Source organism: Mugil cephalus, chromosome 7 (genome assembly GCF_022458985.1).
Source record: "Mugil cephalus isolate CIBA_MC_2020 chromosome 7, CIBA_Mcephalus_1.1, whole genome shotgun sequence".
Taxonomy (NCBI): Eukaryota; Metazoa; Chordata; class Actinopteri; order Mugiliformes; family Mugilidae; genus Mugil; species Mugil cephalus.
Genome location: NC_061776.1, coordinates 10197893 through 10215471, shown reverse-complemented (window position 1 = coordinate 10215471; position 17579 = coordinate 10197893). Strand labels below are relative to the sequence as shown.

General features: G+C 42.3%; 1 protein-coding gene across 4 annotated transcripts in view; it reads right to left on the bottom strand.

Moving 5' to 3' along the window:
* LOC125010106 (netrin-G1-like) overlaps positions 1-17579 on the bottom strand; it is a 61977-nt gene that overhangs the window by 23340 nt on the left and 21058 nt on the right. For all 4 annotated transcript variants that reach the window (XM_047588466.1, XM_047588468.1, XM_047588465.1 and 1 more), the window contains exon 3: positions 10155-10798. In XM_047588466.1, the coding sequence (XP_047444422.1) occupies positions 10155-10798 (644 nt within the window). The remainder of the gene's footprint in view (positions 1-10154; positions 10799-17579) is intronic.

Genomic DNA, 17579 nt, shown 5'->3' with positions numbered 1-17579 from the left:
CCCCACCATAGTGCCCGCACTGATGTCATATTTAATCAGACAACAGCAGTGTGCTAGCTAATGTGAGCCTCAGTATGTCGTATATTTATCGTTGCTTGACCACGCTGTCAGCTGCTCTACGTCCTTGTGGACTCGTTTGTCTGGCTCGTTGTATTGAAATTAAAAGACACAGTTTTACAGGTTTTTAATTGTAAATTTCAGCCACACCTGCCACTGGATGAACCTCAGTACCAAGCAAATTCCAGATCAGATTTTTGTTACAGTTGCATGGAGAGGTGAAATTAGGGATAAACTGGCCTAAAAAAACCTTGTGGTCTAAGTCCATCTTTAGTCACTTACATAGTTGTTAATATATAGTACTTTCTTGCATGTAGAACGTTTTAAGGCGAGACACTACAGGTGAATCTGGTAAAATAGTAGTAGATAATAGATATCACCATGAAACTTCTCCAGTTAATTACTTACATGAATAGATTTTTTTTTTAATTACAAGTGTTGTGTGAATTTGTATTTGAAATATACAAATGAGGAGTTATCTACTTAAATATGGACCCATTTGCATATATTTCCAGAACAGAAATCTGAATAATGGCTAAAGTCATGTTCAAAATTCTTATCTCTTTTTATCCCTCCATGAATCACAAAATACTGTCAGCAGTCCAAAAACATGAATTTTTGCCATGTTTTTAGGAGTAAAATGTGATATAAATCAGGCTCTGAATGATATATGAAAAATCCCCTTTCTAAATTCCTGTAGATTGTATTTAGGAATAAATCTGGAAAGTTTGGTGTGTGTAAGTGCTGCTGAGGTGGAGATTTCTGGCTCAGAGTGGCAGAAAAACTCATTTTAAGAAGACGACCTTTAAAGTTTTACATTGCAAAGTCATGTATATTTTTTATTGGAAACCACTATGTACCAAAACCAAATCTACTCATATCCTTCAAAGCATATAATATAATCATATCAGCATATATAATATCAAAATATCAGATTAAATTTTCAATAAGTTCATTCAAGTGTGAAACATGAACGATGAGTCATTGCTGATCGTCTCCACCTTCGTCTCCTCCGCAGGTAAACACAGACCAGCAGAATATCCGGTCACGTGGCGCTTTTGAACAAATCACGTTGTCATAAATGGACACCAAGCAATGAGATTTCGAGTTTAGCTTCAGATCGGCCTTTCTACTTTGATGGCTTTACAGCGGTACCTCATACGCCGGGGTAGAGACAAGAGTCACAGTGCTATGAGTCTGTTTAGGAAGATGATTTTTAGAGAATTTAGACAAAGTGCAGTGTAATGAACACATAAATTGATCAGTGAGTGGGTGTTTTTGCCTGCTGTGTCAACGTCCGTAAGCAATAAACAATTGTAAAATTATGTCAGGGAAGTTTATAGCAATCCCGATTTGATACATGGTACAATAATGTACCATCATTTTATCGCTCATTCAGTTGTGTGTAAAGTGGCTCGTTGGTCTAGGGCAGGCATGTCAAACTCAGTTTGGCTTTGGGGCCGGATCCAGACTTTCTGTTCTCAGGTGGGCCGGATCAGCAAAAGAATGTCAAATCCAAATATTTAGCGTTGTTTTTCAGTACTATGCTTTATCATTCAGCCTACATTTGTAGCCTACCCTACATATTATAATCACGGATGACAAGGGATCTTTTCTAAGCACAACACATTTGTTCAAAAACAATGGGAAAAAAATGATTTTTCATGTTTGGCCGTGAATGTGTTAACAACTGGTTTATTTTAACAGTTGAGTGAATGCAGTTTTACACCTGAACCAACTCATCACACTAAACAAACTCAAGTGGGAGCTGTAAAAAAAAATATTTTCGCCTTAATTGTCATACTGCTTTGAAATAAATGAAAAAAGAAATACAAAATAAAATAAAATAAATAAATAAATAAAAAAGTTATAGCAGTGCATGGGCAATAGGATTAGACTACATCAGATCAAACTACTAGGCTGGGCCTACTGAAGTTGAGAATATACTGCACAATATTAATTGTCTTTAATATGACATACAGTACTTGTCTTTATGATGAGTGGCGCCGAATATTAAACTCTTTGAACACTGCAACTTGCTGATTACATACCAAGCACACTGGTTTTGCATTCACTTCTGTGAATAAATACTTCTCGGTCCATTTCTCCTGGAAAACTCTGCACTCCGTGTCCACTCTTCTTTTTTTTGACAGTGCCATTTTGGGAAGGGTTTGTTGACCGATAACTTGTTTAGAAGTGGTGAATGGTGAAGCAAGATTGCCGGTTTATTTTTACTTGGACACATCACGTTGCGAATGTTTATTTCCTGTGACTAACTCGTGTCAGTGCCGCATGCTTGACGTGAGCGCTTTTACACATTTACTGCCCTCTAGCGGCCGGAGGGAGCATTTGGTTTGTATTTATTTTAAAAAATCACAACTTTTAATAGAAATTAGCTAGAGACTCGCTTCTTTTTTTGACATACTCAGAAATTTATGCCGGGCCGGATTAAATGACCCAACGGGCCGGGTCCGGCCCGCGGGCCGTATGTTTGACATGCCTGGTCTAGGGGTATGATTCTCGTCCGTCTTCAAATCCCTGACGAGCCCTAGTTCTGCTCTGGGATTTGGGAGGGACCATCTTGGAAGTTTGGAGCCAGTGTCTGAGTCAGGAAGGACTGATCAAAAAAAGGTTTCTATTGCTCAATGTAAATGTGACATTTTATTCACTGGATAATTCTGGAAGGAGAGAAGAGACTGTAGATTACAGGAATAGGTTCTCAGGCATTCAGGTCATGGTGTATGCAAAACGCATTTAACAAAGACAACTGCACTTGACTTTGAGAAGATGTTTCCCCACTGAGTGGCTTCTTCAGTTCTAAGGGACCAGTGGGAAGTTGAGGTTTAAATAGGAACATCATAGAAATACACCATATGCGCCTGTCAATGTCGTTTGTGTAATTTGCCAGAAGGGGGAGACAGGAGGAGTTTACTGCAGACCTTTAAATGCAATATGACGCCTGGCAATAGCTGAAAACAAAACTTTGACGCAGTTTCTCCCAGATGCAGCAAGACAAAGCTTTCATCTTAGGCAAACATCCCAAAAACTGTTGAGGATTAAAAAGTATTAAATTGAACAACCCAAAAGGCAACCAAACTTCTTACATTAAGTGTGCGACATTAAGTGTGTTACATTTGTACATCCAGTCGGAGCGTTTAGTAAAATCCGTTGATGGGGATAACCTACAAAACACAACTTAGACTCACTATGACATCAGCACAAAGTACTGCTTTAAGGTACGGTCGTATTTTAGTAACTCCTGGCAGAGCCAAAAAAAAAAAAAAAACCTCTCCTTATATCAAACACTCACACACTTGAACTACTATTATTTGTCAGCAGCTTAGGCTTCAACTGCAGGGAATAGAAAAATGGACCGAACTAGGAGTCAACAAAAAAATTCCACCAAGCTGCTTAACAACATCCTCTACAAATGCTCAAGGAGAATATTGATTGACTTGGTCCTGCTGCATTCAGCCCTGCAATGCAAACTCACAGGCTGGAGCGGAAGATGAAGAAAGACCCGAAAAGGCCTGAAAGTGCAATGAGTTTACGAGGCTGCGCGCTTCTCACTGTATTTTCATATTCAGGTGTAAAAAAAAAGTTCAGATGAGGGAGGGAAATACTGGGTGTACACTGCGTGTACAGCTTAACTGTAGCTGTCCTCGGGGTTTGGATCTTGTGTATGTGGTTCAGTGGGGTGCGATGTCCCACATGTGATCACACAGAGCTACAAATTTAGACTCCTTTTAAGTGCAAGATAGAGTTGAAGTGTGCGATGTGTTACTTTTAAGAGCTCAGGATTCCCACTGGGGGCGGGAGATGGAGTTTGTCTGTGGCTCGAGGGGAACATTGGGGAGCATAAAATAACAGTGAAATATTTTGCACCTTTTTTTTTATATATATATATATAAATCTAAATTGAAAAACTCCCACTTATACCTCAGAGGGAAGGTTTGCGATAAAATGCCTTTTCGATCTTTTCAAATTTGCTTTTGTTTAACATTTTGCCAGCGTAGAAAGTCAGTGGGGAATAAAACATCTCTTTAATTTCTACAAGCCCGCAGTTATGTTAACATTCAATACTCTTACATCCTTATGTGCAGACTGTTTAGTAATAAATTGAGCCAGAAGACATAAGACTGGCTCATTGTATGGATGTTAAAACACACTACCATGGAAATAAATTAAAAATAGCAGCCCCGGAGTCAGTAAATCACTTCTAACTGTTGTATTTAGCCACAAACATCATTACTTACAAGGGTTTATTATCTGAATATGTATACGGCACTAAATACAAACAGACACACAAACTTAAGCTAGTAATTGCAAAGTAAAGTCAAACAGAAAACAGAATCAACTTGTTCGACTGGATCACAGTTCCCTACAGTAACAGTCACTTACAGGTTAGTGTGATTCCCACTCGTGTTAGGGCGGAGTTAAAGCAGCCTGGACATTGAGACCCGCCCACCCAACTCTCCGCTACCTGTTTCAGTCGTCTCCTGTTTGCCTCACCTGTTCCCAGTTTACTGCACATGTTTCCTTTCTCCTCAACCATCCTGCAGTCCTCACATCATGCAAGCTTCCATTTGTTCCTGCAATAAATTTATTTTATTTAAATAAACGACTGAGACGGTTGCTACTCTCCTGGTCTCAGCCTGCATTTTCATCCTCCCCACACCCCACTGTGACAGAAACACAACTATACACAGTCTCAAACAGTCTCAAATTAAAGGTGGATGGACTCTGGTTCTATTAGGACTTAGTTTTAAAGTTCTTGCTATCGTCTCATTAAGAAGGAAGTTATAATGGGCGAACAATGATCTTGAATTGCACGATCCAGACGATGAAGGGCCTCTGGTCAAGTTGGACAATTATTTTTGAAGTTAAAAGTTTGACACAATGCTTCAGTACTGGTTAAGTATTGAGAGGGAAGTAAAAGGCGAAAGAAAGAGTGAGGTAAGGGAAAAAGAGGAGGAGGAAAAGGTTAGTGAAAAATAGAGAATGACACGGGGGGAGAGAGAAATAGCACATTAGCACTTATGGATTAGCTGCCTCTCATTCCCAGGCCCCGCTGCAGCCCTGCAGATGTGCAGCGCTGACCGCGCAACCAGCCGGTAGCGGTCATGTCTTAATTAACAAGCAGACATCTGATCAATAAGTGAGGAACGATGGAGAGAGAGATGTGAAAGGTGGGACAGCTTGCACGGTTCAAGGTTTTTGTTTTCTGTTGATGTGGAATAACATTAGAAATCAATAGCACAGCTAGCCCGGCTACGCACCCTGTCGCTCTGCTCAGGGGAGCTGAAAGAGATATTCCCCTTTCCTCCCTGCATTTTGCTTGTTTCTTCTTTTAACCCGTCACTTTCCTGTTTCTCAGGATGTTTGTACTGGAGGCTAACAAAGAGTTTTGTGTCTGCAGTGTGAGAAGAAGAACTCGGGTTCATTTATGTCTTGAGTAAAAATTAAGGGTTTTTCTAAGATGAATTTCAAGACCCTTCAGACAGTGAGTCGTTTTTTGTTGATGCAGTTTCACCAACACATTCACAGTTTTGTGTGGATTAATTTTGAGTTACTAACGCATCAGAAAACTAGTGAATGTGTTTTCAATTTAAATTCAATTTTAAAATGTGTCCTGACTTTTCAAATTTTCAAATTGGTGTTTTTTTACTATTATTATTTATTTATTTTTAAATATCTGCACGTGGCAATTATAGCATAGGCAAGTGTTGTAAGCAATAAGTTGGCGCCGGTCAGAAACTTTTCTTGACAAAACTCCTGGAGCCTTCGGGGCTTGTCACATTTCCTCATGTGTCAGAGACGAGCGGTAACCTCAATGCTTCGCAACCTGTTAGCTTGTAAGCCTGAGTGGCTGGCTGCTTTTAGTTCCTCTGCAGCGCCCAGTGTTAAAACTTTAAAATCCAAATACGTAATACAGCCACTTAAACCTCCTGCACAAATGCAGCTGTGACCAAAGGGTTCTGTTAAGTTGTTGTTTCGAATAAAAAACACAATTAGCATTTCTTCTTCCCTGTGCCACGTATCCCAAATACAAGCCTAAACTCTCTGCATGTATTATCCCTTAGGTTTTAAAAGGTACATGTGATTATCCTATTTCCAAAATTAAATTAACATTCATTTTATTCCTTTAATTAAGTAAATATATTTATTGGGACCATCATTTGACAGGATGAGAGTACCCCTCCATTCAGAGCCTCTGTCTCACATTCACGACCACATCTGCAGGTAACCTACCACAGGAAACATTCAGTTGTGTGAGCGACTGAGTGAAAGTTTATCAGCGTCTGTGGTGCATTCAGAGGAGGCTTGGACAGGATGGCCATTCTGTGATAAGGCGTTCACATTTGGTTGTAGCCAGGAGGCTGCTGAGGCTGGTGGGAACTCTAATCAGTCTCTCCCCACCTGCCTCCATCACGCTCTTTCAAGTGAGTTACTGATCCACCTCTGGACAGAAATCGTATGTTTATTTTCTTTTCTTTCTCGCTGAAAACTTTTTTTTTTTTTTTTTGGGTCGAAAATTGAATTGGATGCCTGGGGACAGGATGGGAAAATTCGGCAAAATAGCTTATTTTCCCCACGTCCAACCTTTTGCTACTCTTTCTAATGAATGGCAAAATAAGATATCTGTGGGAGATGCTATTCTGCGCAGGGTAGCAGGCCTAGCAATTTAGAACTCATCAATTCATGTTTACAGTGCAAGCGTGAATATTGGAGGACTGTGTCTGACTGCAGAGCATGCGTAGCTCTCATATAGGGCAGAACTGGGAATATCGCAAGGCACTATTATGAAAAAAACCTGTCACGACGTGTGATCAAAGACATCACGTGTAATGAAGCCTTGTCGGGTTCTTTTTTATTTTTGCCGTCTGTGACAGCTCATGTTCAATGAGTAACTTGTTCAGGTTTTTTCTCGCAACGAGCACCCTTTGGAAATGTGTGTCACGGCAGAAACTGTAGCCGCCTCACAGATTGAACCATGAATCTGCTCTTTATTAAAGAGGGCAGGGCTAAATTTGGAGCCGCAGCCTGGCAATTCTGAATGTCTTCACGTTTCACTGATGTGTCCCTGATGATTACCATTTAATCAGCTGCAAATGCTCTTAATTACAAGATTAGTCTCCTACCAATTAGCCAACATGCTAATGGCTCTAATCTGCCATTGAAGTCGACTGAATTCTAATTAGAGACTAACTGTTTCAATTCACCTAGGGCCCATCTGATGGGTCATTACCAACCTAGTTACCCTCATATAAACCAACTGCAGCAAGCAACACAGGTCTCATTTGGAGAGCAGCTGTGGAGGCTTTACGACCACCACGTGGGCCGTTTCCATGCGTCATGAAATGACAATGTTTCCATTCCCTGAAAATCACAGAGGCATTCGGATGACTCACTGAAAGGATTATAGTGAGCCACACTACGAGCTCTTTATATTAAACATGCACATGCAGTCCTCCTCATTGTACTGAAAATGTGGCTTTTAAAATGTGAAACTGAGTCATGTTAAATATAAGATGATCCGAATCTGAAAAGAAAATAATAATAAATACATATCTGCCCAGCACCTAATGTCAGATGGAGGAAGTTGTTTTCTTCAAGGACCATTTAAAGCAGACAGCAGACATCCCTTACTTACTGCAACTTTAATGTAACTAAAGTGATTTGAAGGCAACACAGCTTCATCTCGTTTTGGTGCGGAACTCATAGACTTAGCTACGCTGACTGATATAAATAAAAACGAACTAATGCTCAAAAATGCATAGGCCAATAAATGTGCATATCATATGAGATTGTGTCTCTGATTTCATTTATTTACTTATTTTAAAATTTGCCTTTGAAATGGTTTATTTTCACTGCAGCTCACCTCCTCAGCCCTCTGTCCCTGTCAAGTTAGCCTTATAATAAATCATTTAGGATGTTAAAGTTCAGTCTCATCCCAGGTTGCACCTTTTCACCTCAAGTCTGAGACAGAGAGAAGAAAAAAAATCATCTGGGTTGACTTTTAGCCACCTAAACACAGCACTAAACTCAGAGTTTAGCCAATCTTGAAGCTGGTGAAGTGTATTCAGCTTCTTTATCTTTAGAATAATGAAAATGTGTCCACAAAATTATAAGCCACTACCTTTTCATTAGGAAGCCTTCTCATCCAACCCAGACCTCCATTCATATCTATAAATTGTCAGTTAAATGTATCCTGCTGAGTTATAATGGGACTCTGCTATGTTTGTCACATAAACACATACACGATATGAGTGGTTTTACAATAAGTTGACTGCGTTGCAACAAAAAGCTGGGCGAAGATAAACACTGTAAGCCAGTTAACGTGTGCTCATTGTTTTGCGATGGACCTGAGGATGCACGACATAAACTGTTGATTGAAAACATTTTCATTTGAACATTTACGAGAAAACTTTTACGAGAACACACCTTGTAAATCTGATCTTTTCTACAATTACGGTCCACGCTGGTTGGTTTATACTGGATTCAGCCGACCGTGACAGACCGTTGATAGTGAGCAGGTTTGCATTCCTCCTGATCACCTTACCGTGTGATTTCAATGATGAAGTCAGCGCTAACCAGTGTGTGCTGTATTAGTTCCAGCTTCCGCCAAAGCAAGGACTACAGCAGCGGTCTTCCACATTTTTCAGGCCAGGAAGGGACCCCCTCCCTACTATGTGTTCCGTATTAAACACGGCCTAGTGTTATTTATGAATATACATCATTATTCTCATTTTGCATTCAATGTTAAGCTATTCAAATAATACACAGGTTCAAATACTATTTTTTTTCTAATATTATAGAGCGTGTCTGGGATTACCCATGGGGACTGAATAGGCTCTTGCCCAATTGCGGGGAACCCGACACAGTCGGTGTAATATGCAGCCTTGTGATTGGCTCAGCAGTGATAGGGGCGGGGCCTACTGTGCACAGGAGGCTTAGATTGACAGGTTTCAGCTAGTGTGTCCTCTGAGCTGTAGAGACAGCTCCTGTATCGCTGAATGAGTGAAGTGCTGACTAAAATATGCTGGATTCACGCTAATGTGGGGGGAAATTGTGGGGCAAAATTTGAAAATATATATATAAATATATATATATAAAAAATGCCTAATCAACCAAAGATTTTGCGACCCCCTTGCAGTACCTCTGCAGACCCCCTAGGGGTTGCGGACCCCCTGTTAAAGACCCATGGACTACAGGAATCTGAAAAAACACCACTTTGAATGTATAAAAAATTCGCATCTCTTTTTGTGACAGAGGTAGAGTGAGATTTTCAGGTCCTGCTGATTGTAAAGATATCCTCAGTCAGGGTTCACGCTATTCCACAGAATGACAAAGACAGACAAGAAGTGGTTACGATGTAAATGAATTTAGGATCTTTAAAATTATTTATATGGGAAGGAAAACAACTTGTCCGCACATATACAAGCAGTACTCTTTAGAGATAAACACTGAATGTGAAAGTAACATTTGTTGTTTACCAGTCAACTCAGCAGGGAAGCTTTAAATTGGTGAAAAACAACAAGCTAAGAATTAAAACAGTGAATCTACAAACTGAAGGCTGGCATAATTTGCAGTTGCATCGCAAATTATTCAGACCCTTCACCAGATTATTTCCTGATGCATTATATCTGGACTTGATTGACATCCACCTGTGAGAACTCAGTGGACTGGGTATTGATTGGGAACTCTGGGATAGAAACCGGGCCATGAAATTCTAGCATCTCACTGTAGCCCGGCTTCAAGACCAAACTTGTTTTGTGAAGAGCTTGTGGATGTCAGAGCAAAGATTCTTCAAATCCACTCTGACAAAGCTTGACAGGATCTGCCAGGAGGAATGGGATAAAACGCACAAATCCAGGTGTGGAAGAACTTGAGGAAACTTACCCGAGAAATCGCAAAGCCATAATGTGTACAAAGTGGGTTTAATTGAATGGAATTGTTTGAATACTTTTGTAAATGAGAGATTTCAGTAATTTAAGTAAAAAAAAGTTTAAAAGACAGTAAATGAAATTTATGATAAAATGGACATTGATAAAGTAAAAGCTTTTTTACTGGTAGTGCGTGCAAATGGAACTTACCTGCCCTGCACTTTGATGTCAGAGATAGCGTAGAAGTATCTCGACAGGTTGTTCTCATCCACCATGGTGGCTCCAGTGGCTGGCTTCAGCAGCCTAATCCTCAGATCAGTGATTGTGAAAAAGTCCCTTAGGTTCTTGGTGGTATCCAGCTGGCCGTATAACGAGGCCATGTTGTGCAGTCGAGGGCCGGCGAACAGCGCGAAGCGGTCCTTTATCTCGAAACGCACGGTCTTGTCGTTTTTCCACACGTAGCCGCGGGAATAGTCTTCGGTGCATATGATGTCCAGCAGGGTGCGCTGGGTGAGGTCGTTCACCGTCTTGGGTTCCATGGTGAAAGCGTCCAGGCAGTCGGTGGCGTAAAACTGGTACGGGGTCCAGGTCCGGCCGTAGTCGAGCGACTTTTCCAGGACCATCTGCTCGGGCCGGCCCGACTCGAAGGTGAGCACGATGTCATCCGTCAGCTCGATCGTCTTGTTCCACGACAGCGTGATGTTGACCTGGAGCGGCTTTGGGTATTTCTTCCACGACGTTGACTGCCAAAAGGTCGTTGGGTTGCGGCCCTCAAAGTCAAACATCAGCTCAGGAGGATGAGCCAGCTCCTCGGTGGCGGCGTCACATTCGTTGTTGCACATATAAGGATTCTCCTACAAGAAATCACAATTAGGTACAAGTCAGTTAACATCGCCATCATAAATGTTTTTCTACTCATCCTGTATGTAGTGCAACTTCTACAACTTGACAAATAATTAAACTACTTTAAAAGTGCACTATATCCTATATAAAACTGCATAAACTGCACTGAACAGCTCCACCTTTTCATACAGTGCAGCAGTGATGTGGTGTTCACTTTGATATGAATGAACATATATTAAAAAAACAATGCACAAAAAAAGTAAGGATACGCTGTACAAAACAAACATAAGAATTGCAACAATAATTTAAAAAACAAGCAACACCTACAGTACAGTAATTATACCTTGGATTTGAGTTAATAAATGATGCTTCCACAGTGGATGTTAGGCCATGTTTGAACAGTTTCTTTTGTTAGACTGCTCGAGGTTCCTCTTGTGGATTGCATCCGAGAGCTGCGGCCTGTGCTAACTGAGGAGCAGGTAACCCTACAGCAAAATATCTGATAAAAGTTTGATCAGAAATGATCAGCACCGGTGATGAAAAAATGATTTAAATCAAGGGCCAGTTTTGAAAATATATGATATTCCAAGGTTGGGATGGTAGGTTTTTTGTTGTTGTCGGGGTTTTTTTTTGCCATGACCAATATAGGTCATGGCCAGAAAAACTACAATTCTTTTTAGGAGGGGAATTTAAGGAAAAGGGAATTTAAAAATTTATTTTGAATTAAATATTCAACAGTGGAAAAGTTGAATCCCAAAACAGTTTTAAGGCAACCCTCTGTAATACTCCTGCCTTCACAATTCCAAACTAAAGCGTCTCACGGCGTCAGCTCTTGGTCCACTTTGCCTTGAAAAGTTATTTACTTTTCCATGATCTTGTTGTGCTGCTATCCTGTCTCGATTCCTCTGCTGTACTCAATATACTCGATAGCATTTCAATCAGATCCAGGCCGATGTGTATTTTTTAATCTGCGCGAGCAGCGTTGCTTCTTAAAGCCGCGGGAGACGGTGACCGCCTCATTAAGATGACACTGTGCATCCCATATTCCCGCTCGGCGCTACCGTTGCCTGCGCCGCCACCCAAATTGCCAGCGTAATTGATATTCCTGTGCGGTATTTCGGCTGAGATGGGAACGGAATCCCGATGAGCGTTTCTTATGAAACACGCAAAGGGGACATGCATTTTTCATGGGCTCGTGTCTGCTCTGTACCATGGATATTCAGCGAGTGTGGATGCTTGTGCGAGCGTGTTTGTGGGGGGAGAAAAAGGGGAGCTCTTGATGTGTTTGCGTTTGTTTGTGAGAGGGAAAGGGAGCTCTGAATGTGTTTGCTTGTGTGGTGTGCGCACGCGGAACGTATTTGCGCGCGCGCACAAGTGTGAGCGGATGGCGAAGGGGGAGGGAGGGATAGAGCTGAAACGCGGCCAGGGAGCACAAGACACACTCCAATTGACATTCCTCTCACCTCTGCTCCAGGAACAATGAGGTTAAGTGCTGATGAGATTCAGATCCACTGTAAAGCAGTTCGATAATCAGCAATCATCCGACACTCTACACGCAAAATTATCTAAAGGTGAGAGCGGTGCTATCTGCAACATTAGTCACTTATCTCTCTGATATTGCGGCGCATTCAACCCAGACTGCCACTTTGTCGAGTGAAGATCACTGGCAGGAATACTGATAAGCAGGCACCATTATGTTTCATTCAGAAAGACCAATGGCTGCTCTTTGTCTTTGAGCCTTATATTACTCTCGCCCGCAGCAGGGAAAAAAAGTGTTTTTCATACTTCGTCTCCTTCACAGGGAGATGTATGGCTGACTTTCCAGCTTTAGATACAAATCTCGAGAGTCCGCCTCATTTCCTGCGGGACTGTGATACGCTATCGTTGGTTCGCTCCTCCTGCCAGAGACGATAACTGTTCAATGAGGAAGAACAAGAGCGAGGGATTGTGGGTCACTAGGCCTCCTCGGCGGACTCAAAGGAGCGTCGCATGATCCAATTAGGAGGGTAATAAGGGTTACGCTGCTAAGACAGAAAGTGTGCGAATGAGAGGGAGTTGTAGGAGGAGAAAACGTAACCTCTTTTTTTTGCAGCGCGTTTTTAAATCAAGGTCTCGGTTGCTAAAAGTACTCTCCTCTCGCGCCCATGCACGCCCACGCTCATGCAAAAGCTAGCGCAAGGCTCGAAAGGCCACGGCGTAGCCTGGAACCAGAAATATAGAAGAAGAGATATTTGAGAGAGTGAGTTAAGGGGTAATAAGGTGGATGGTGGCTGCAGGAGTTCTGCCACGAGGGCAATAAATTGTTCCTGAGTCAACTGTTTACCAATGTCGTGCGCTGAGACCCGTTATATTCCCTTCCCGCGCCTGAACAGCCTTGGAGGTCTTGCTCAGAACTCACACCTTGACAAAGACGAGGAAGGGGAGGAGGCAGACATTGTAAATGAGAGAGTGATTTAGACTTAGTCACAGTGGCTTAGTTGCACATAAAAGAAACACTATCGTCCTCGTGCATGAATTTTCACTCCAACGGTTCGGTCTGGTCTGGTTTGGGGAGCAGTGGGGAGGCTCTCCTCCGAAATGGGAAGACGATATAAAGGACTCTGGCCGCAGCGTCCGCGGCTAATGAGAAAAACAATTTCCCGGCAGAACAGCGAGGAGCTGAGTAAATAGTAGCTTTAAAGGGAGAGAAATTTGCCTCATCACACCCGCAGAAGTGTTCTGAGACGGCGGGAAAGCTGTCATAAATTTGATCCATAATCATTCCCTTGGTGTCTGCCTCGACTTCAGGCCTTCGGGGAAGTCATCATTCTCGCCGAGCAACCCGGTTTACATATGAGAGCCGGCCGCGGACAGACCTTTCACAAAAGCCCCGTCCATCATTAATAACACTTGATAATCCGAGAGCACTCCTTCACTCGAACTGTTAAGCGACACGCACTCTCTCCCGGTAAAACCTACCGCACCGGTGTGCTTTCATATAGTCCAGTTTAGGTGGAATGACAGGCTTAGAGAAAGGTCGGAACCTTTCATTGGATTTCCTGTGGTGGTTATTTAACAACAAAAACAGAGCCTTATGAAGATCAATACCCTCTGTGGTCATTTAAAACCAAGGACTCCGGTACTATGCCGGGGGGCTGCTATTGAAAAACAATAAACCCTCTCAACTTGATCCTTTACCTGTGATCATGGCTGTGGGAGAGGAAAATAGTCGGCAGAGGATCTGAAAGAAACAAGAATTCTGCACCAAAATGAGATATCGACCAAGTGAAAAATGTGACCTGGCCTAACAAATGAATTACAGCTATGAAAATATAATTTAGCATGGATGAAGGACGAAGAGATATTTTGCCGCTTATGAGCAAACCGCAACCTGCAGAGGAGATGTGTTGAAAATGTATACATCTGAATTTATTTGTGATTGAAATTCTGTAATGCGGCTGCTCGCGAGAATACACTGAAGGCAGACCTGGCTGTATAATAATATGTCATTGTTTAATGATCCCTATTCACATTCTCACATCAGAGTTACGTGTTATTACGGCTCAAACGTGTTGCACATTAAAGGGGCAGTGCACAAATTCTACGCACTCAACCTGCAGGTCGTAGAATATCTCTTAGTGCTTTTAGAAATTTGAAAATAATAATAATAATATAACAAACAAAACATGTAGCTGCATTATGGGAACTGTAGTAGTGGTCCAAAATTTTTATTATCACTCACAGATATGATATGCAGAGCTAATAGGACACAATTAACTGGTCATTTCTTTCTAACTCGGCCTTTTTTGTGAATTATTATTATTATTATTACTTTTTTTAATTAACTTAGCCCTTTATTTGTGTGCTCCTTTGTCCACGTTACTTCGTGCCATAGGTCGTCAGACAGCCCTCCTCATTTCACACCTATTGACATTACAGTACCTGCAACACTGCAGGAGCTTCTAATGGCCTGCCTCTTATCGGTATTGCTGACATCTCTATTGCCACCGTGGCTGCCGTGTAACAGAGCCCAGCTGCTTTCTATCAATGCTATATGATCCATCCGGGGGCAGTGGCTTAGTGCTGGAGGCCTGAGCAGCGAGTCTGCGGCTGTACGCAGCTAATGATGTCCTGATCTCTGCAGCCTATAAGGTCAATCCAATATCAGGGAGTCACACAGTGGGAGAGCAAGGGAACAAGGAAAACAGAGGCAGACTTGAGCTTGGAATGGGCATCCAAATGTCATTTGCTGTAATCTCAAGCAGCCGTCTCACTACGCTCTTCTGCGTGTCATTAGATGCAATTTCACGGCCGTGTTTAATAGTTTATAAAGGTGTCAATCGCAGATTTGAACGAACCGTAAAAGAGTGAACAGCGCAACACAGAATAAATCATTTATACACCCACTGTCATCAATAACATCTGCGGAGTGCTGACGCAGAAATCTGCACGAAAAAGAGCTTATTTTCAACTGAAACGCGCTGCACAGGTGACAGAAAACGTTCGAAAGTGTAGAATGCACGCACAAAAATTCTGCATACGGGCACATGACGCGCTTTGAGGCAGATGTTTAAATGAGTGACATATGGCCGGTGAGATTGACAAAGCACAACCTCCTGTTGATGCGCCCTTTTGACAGAGGATATGGCTTGGGCAGATAAATTCTCTGGCCAATGACAGCTGCTGTTGAAGAATGGGCCCGGCCGATCCAACCAATCTTTCGGCTGACAGATTTCTGGACCCGGAGCTCAGATCACAGATTGAACTCTCTACAGTTTCCCACTTAAGCCCCTCTTCTTTAAGGCAGAGGCTCCTTCTTTCAAAAAACTGTGACATTCGAGCTTCATGTCCGGAAGCCGCTCGCCGCTTTGTTTCTCTGTGAATTGCTCAGCTCTGCTTTGTGAATGCGTAGCTAATTAATTTGACTTTACTTTGAGTGATGTCCCCTTTTCGAGAAGAAAAAAAAAACTAAACAAAACAAGAAAATGCGTGCTATGTTATCAAAGAGTCCTGGGGGAAATTTATTTTGTTTATTTTGGATGTGCGGCATGTAAAGAGACGATTTAGGGAATAAATTGCCCAGCAGTGGAATGAGAAGCAGAGGGAGGATATAATAACGACATCGATACAACGTAGTTTATCGGTAATTTGCAACAATCTTCCTGTGGGTCAATCAAATAGTTGCTCATTGACTTCTGAATGCTGAGTCTTGAAAAATCTCCACAGAGATGAAACCGTGAGAGGGGCTCCGAGGAAGAAAGGCTGGGAACCACTACTCTGAACAGCAGAACCTGTAAAGTTTAGGGCGGATTACAAGCAGCTTTTCTGTCCAGATGGGCTCCATCGATTCTGGAGTACAGAGTCTCTAATTTATAGTGACGTTTGCGACTGGTTCTCTTGTTTGAATTTGCACCGTTGACCATTTCAAGGTGGCTGGCTGCGACTAGAATGCCTCAAAGCTTAAAGCGTGGGGAAATTCATAAATACAGTATGTCTTAGTCTAAACAGGAAACGGCTGTATAGTCTACAGCTGGTTTCACAGCTGCCAAAATGCTGTGAGCACAGGCCCAGAGGATGTCGAACCCAGAGGCGAAAATCTACAATAGAAATATAAAACTGAACTGAGCGTTCCGGATATAATTTAGCTCGATGTTTTTGTCCATCCCGTAGGCTAGTTGATCTTCATTCAATCTTAAATTCAAGTTATATTGACTTTTGCCTAGTTTAAACTTCTGTTAGACAAGGACAAAAATAATAGTAATTATAAGCACAACTTTTCTGTTGTGTTGTGTTTCTGTATTTCTGTTCCCCCTGGGTTAAGGTTATGCCAACTGATGTCCACCCCATGTGGGGCAAAGAATGCTTTTATTCCACCCAGAAACAAAACAGCAGATCGAGTATTTACCTCAGATTAGCCTCAGTGCTATCATATACCAGTCTCCCAAATATGATTAATTAGTTATGTAGTATAACTATGCCCATTCATGATTTGCTGCACAGGGCAGCCAGTGTAGGTATACATCAATGTTGGTATCAGTAGAACAATGAACAGACATGGATCTTGCAATATACGATCATACGACATATTTGGATTTAGTCGCAGCAATTGTCACTGCATTGAACTAGCCAGTATAATGCCGTCATTAACAAGGGGCTTCAGTCATTCTTTTTCCATTTGAAGAACAAACACAGTGCGACACTTTCCGCATTACAACCTGTGAGTACTTTGCTAGTTTGTGCTGTGCTCTGTAACTTCCTTGATTCAGTGCCTCTGTGGCTGCGAGAGAAGTCTCTCCCACCGGACCCGAGGTGTTGCTGGATTAATCAGCCCGTCATCCTGCTCGGCCTTACACCTCCTAACCTGCCACATGACACCTGCAGACCTGTCGCTGGTCCAAACCCCCTCTATCACACCTCCGGATGCCCATCCTCATTCATAGAGTGCACTAAAGGAGAAGAAATTTGACAAATGACAGTTTGGTGATATCGCTCTGCTGTGGCTCAGCGGTCGGGGGGAGATGTTCCGGGGAAAACAGAAATGTGACGATGATTTGAGCCGAAGCACCACTTGACGAACTCCTAAGATGCCCATCAAAGACCACGGTCGGTTCATAATAACGGAGGATGATTCTCTCCTGGTGGTGCACGCAGGAAAGGTCAAAAGGGTGATATCCGGGTAGAGTTAGGGACGCTCAAGCGTATAGCGAACACAGAGGCTGGGGTTTTGATCCTTTCAGGGCCTGGTACAAGCTGGATGGAACGGACAGCTGAGATGAGCCATGGTGAGATATTGGTGGAGTCAGGGCTTTGGCA